The 4,175-nt window shown below is 37.5% G+C and overlaps 1 protein-coding gene across 1 annotated transcript; it reads left to right on the forward strand.

Annotated features, from left to right (window-relative positions):
• Nucleotides 1–2,994: 2,994 nt before the first annotated feature.
• Nucleotides 2,995–3,540, forward strand: LOC126020100 (28S ribosomal protein S16, mitochondrial). The gene has a single exon (XM_049781580.1). It carries the CDS (start codon nucleotides 3,065–3,067, stop codon nucleotides 3,470–3,472), a length of 408 nt encoding a protein of 135 aa, XP_049637537.1. The 5' UTR covers nucleotides 2,995–3,064; the 3' UTR covers nucleotides 3,473–3,540.
• Nucleotides 3,541–4,175: the final 635 nt, after the last annotated feature.

The raw sequence follows: 4,175 nt of genomic DNA on the forward strand, positions 1-4,175 counted from the left end.
AATGTGCTAAACACATAAATACAGCAAAGTCATAATCACTAGGTTCAATGTCAAGCACCATTTAAATTCACTGATTAAATCAATTTGATGATAGTAAACCTGTTTTCTGTTTTTAAATTAGATGCACTGTCTGAAAGAGAAAGCAAAACAAGGTAAAACTAGACTTTTCCTCATCCCATACAGGAAATAAATCTGTTAATTATATTAATTCCACTAATTGCTTTGATCTTTTTTATTTGGGGGGGGGGTTGACCAGGCTTATCCTGGCGCTGTGCTCAAGGGGGGTTAACAGCTGGGATACCAAGGACCAAACCAAGTTGGCTGCATACAAGACCTGCACTTTAACTCCTATAGTTTATCTCTGGCCCTTTAGTACAATAGCCTTAATAAACTCATTTTTATTATTTAGAGAGAAACTAGTGTTTTTTCTCCTTTGATAAAACATGGGTTCATATATGGGTATACTGAGGCTGAAGTACAAGTCTGGATAAAAGATTATTTTTTCTATTAATTTTAATAGACACATATCTATGTTCCCTAAACTGATTTTCATGATATTTAAGATATGAAAACAACACAGATACCTCCAAACAGATAAGTCAATAAAGGAAAGTGAGAATGCATAACAATACTACTCAGTTATTAGCTAAGATAAAATGTGATATTGTTGGAACTGAAGTTTGTTCTGTTACGTAGAGTAAACCAGAAAGACAAATACTAGAGAGATGCTATATGTGAGGCAGCTAAAGCAACAAAGCCTAGAGCTAGACAAGGGGTTCCTTAATATATCTCCCTGCTGCTTATTTTGCAGAAAAACAAATATAATCAATTCCAATCACTTTGAATTGTACCTAAAGTTACTAGTGCCACTTCCCAATTAGTTCAATATCCCTTTAGGGACACTAATACCCACTCTGGGTTTTTTAGGATTTTTTTTTTTTTTGGTTTGGGGGCCATACCAGGCAGTACTCTTAGCTCTGCATTCAGGAATCACTCTGGGCAGTGGTCAGGGTATTAATGGGATGCCGAGGATCAAACCCAGTTTGGCTATATGCAAAGGCAAGTGCCCTCCCTGCTATGCTATCACTTGGCCCCAGTATTGTCCACTTTGGAAAAGGCTTGAGTACACAATAGTCAATGGTGGAGGAAAGTTGGCACTGGTGATTGGATTGGTGCTTGAGCATTTTATGCCTGAAGAAGTCTATTCTAAATAGCTTTGTAAATCATGTGCTTCGATTAAAAAAATTTTTAGATGAACATCAGCCAGGATGCCATGAAAGACTTCTCTTGAACTACACCTTAAGTAACAAGTAAGATTTTTGACTAGGACAAAAACATTTTGAATGAGAGATAGAAATGTAACACAAAATACTTGAGTTGTTATTGTTAAATGTGTACAAACTAAGCAATTAATACATGATCTATGTCATGCTTCTCGCCCATTTCTTCACCTACGGGTGAGTCTATGCCCATATGTTCAATTATTGAGTGATTTAATAAAAAATATTTATTAAGATGTGTTCGCTGTCGGGCTCTATGTTAATTACTAAATGGTTTGGAAAAAAAAGGGCCAAGTTTACAAAACAGGATTTTATTCAAGAATAACTCACTTTCATGCCTAGAAATCGATGGGCTTATTTTTCTTTTTTGTTGTTTTGCTTTGTTTGGCTGTTGCCACAGCTAGCAGTGCTCAAGTCTTAATCCTGGCTCTGTACTCAGGGATAACTCTTGGTGAGGTACTGGGGGTTGCTTAGGACATGGCATCCAAGTATTTTCTCTCCAGGCCCTTAGATGATAGTTCTTATCTTTAAGGATTGTTGTGGTAATCTTTTCTTTACAAAATCACCTACACTGAATTTTACCATAGTAAGAGCAATAAAGCCATAACATTATGGAATTTAATAGACTTAATCCTCCTTCCTGTACAAACACAGATATGACAGGTAAATTGTGTTTTTAAATTTTTATACTATAAAATCAATTCATTTTATTTTTGTTCTTGATGGGATGGGACTATGTCCAACACTATTCAGTGCTTACTTGTGGCTGTGTTAAATAATCATTCCTTGTGGTGCTCAGGGGACCATATTTGCCATCAAAAATCAAACCCACATCTGCCACATGCAAAGAGAGAAGATTGACTGCTGTATTATTTCTTCAGGTAATTTAACTTATTGAATTTTGAGAACTATTTTAATATCTTAAGTGCAAGTCTTTTGTGAGCTATGTTGTTTTATTTCTCTCACTCTAACATGTCTTTTAATATTCTTAGCTGTGCCTTTTGATGAGCAAACTTTTTTTAATGTTGATAAAGTATGTGTAGTTTTTTTTTACAGTTTTCTTTTAGAGGACCTGACTTTTGTTATTTATCAGAGTTATGAATCCTGAATCCTAACCACTAAGCCACTAGAAAAGGCCAAACTTTATTTATTTGTTAAAAAAATATGTTTTCCTGAAAGCCACAGAGTTTTTTCTCTTTTATCTTATAATTTTATAGTTTTGAATATAACTTTAGGTTTTGATTCATTTTAAAATATCTTTTATGGAAGTAATTAGTTTAGTATTTAGTTTTAAACATATAGATGTTCAAGATTTCAGCTGCTACTTTATGAAAGATGCTTTTTCTTCATTAGACTATACCTTTATCAAAAATCAATTTGCTATGTGTGCACAGGTTAATTTGTATACTTTTTACTCTGTTCCATTGATTAATGTGTCTTTACTTTCACCACTGCCAAACTACACTGTCTTGGCTAGTAAGGAATTGTAATAAATAAAGTCAGAGTGACCTACACATTCATTAATTTAAAAAAACATTATAGATATTCTAGTTTGTCAGACTTTTATGTTTTCCTTACAAACTTTAGTCATTTTTCATGTCTGAAACACTTTTTTGCAATTCTGATGGAAATTATAATTACAGTTGAAACTGGGAAAAACCGACACTTTTATTATGCTTGTACTACTAATAAATAAGAAAAGAATATCTCATTTCAGGTCGCGGTGTCGCCTTGGCTCAGATCCCCGTTTGCTTTGGGTCGCGACCCGGGCTTGGCTCTTCACCATGGTCCAGCTGACGCCTGCCCTCTGCAAGGCCTACCGCGGAGGCCACCTCACCATCCGCCTGTCACTGGGAGGCTGCACCAACCGGCCCTTCTACCGCATCGTGGCTGCGCACAACAAGTGCCCCCGTGAGGGCCGCTTCGTGGAGCAGCTGGGCTCCTACGACCCTCTGCCGAACAGCCACGGGGAGAAGCTGGTCGCCCTCAACTTGGAGCGGATACGACACTGGCTGGGCTGCGGGGCACACCTCTCCAAGCCCGTGGAGAAACTGCTGGGTCTTTCTGGTTTTTTCCCTTTGCATCCAATGATCATCACCAATGCAGAGAGACTGCGACGGAAACGGGCCCTTGAAGTCCTCAAAGCATCTCAGAAAACAGATACAGAAACTGAGGAAACAAAGGCAAGCTGATCTCAGTGGTACAGCAAAAATAAGGTCACTAAAAACCTTTGTGCAGAGCTTTGGGACTTTTTTTTTTTTTTTCCAGATCAAAGGAGCAATAAATCATTGTTTTCTAAGTTAAAAAAAAAAAAAAAAAAAGAAAAGAAAAGAATATCTCTTCATTTAATTATGAAGAGCATATTTATTTATTTATTTTGGTTTGTGGGTCACACCCGGCAGTGCTCAGGGGTTACTCCTGGCTCTATGCTCAGAAATCGCCCCTGGCAGGCACAGGGGACCATATGGGACGCTGGGATTTGAACCATTGATCTTCTGCATGAAAGGCAAGTGACTTACCTTCATGCTATTGTTCCGGCCCCTGAAGAGCATATTTTAAAAATAAACATTTTGATGTAGCCAGGATGTGTAACTTTTTTTAAACTTTTTTTCTTTATTTAAACATCTTGATTACAAATATGATTGTGATTAGATTTCAGTTGTGTAAAGAACATTCCCCATTACCAGTGCAACATTCCCACCACCAATGTCCCAAATCTCCCTCCATCCCACCCCACCCCCATCTGTACTCTACACAGGCTTTCCAGTTCCCTCATTCATTTACATGGTTATGGTAGTTCTCAGTGTAGTTATTTCTATATTGCACTCATCACCCTTTGTGGTGAACTTCATGGTGTGAGCTGGAAGTTCCAGCCCTCCTCTCATTGTCCCTGAG

This window comes from Suncus etruscus, chromosome 10, assembly GCF_024139225.1.
Source record: "Suncus etruscus isolate mSunEtr1 chromosome 10, mSunEtr1.pri.cur, whole genome shotgun sequence".
NCBI lineage: Eukaryota > Metazoa > Chordata > Mammalia > Eulipotyphla > Soricidae > Suncus > Suncus etruscus.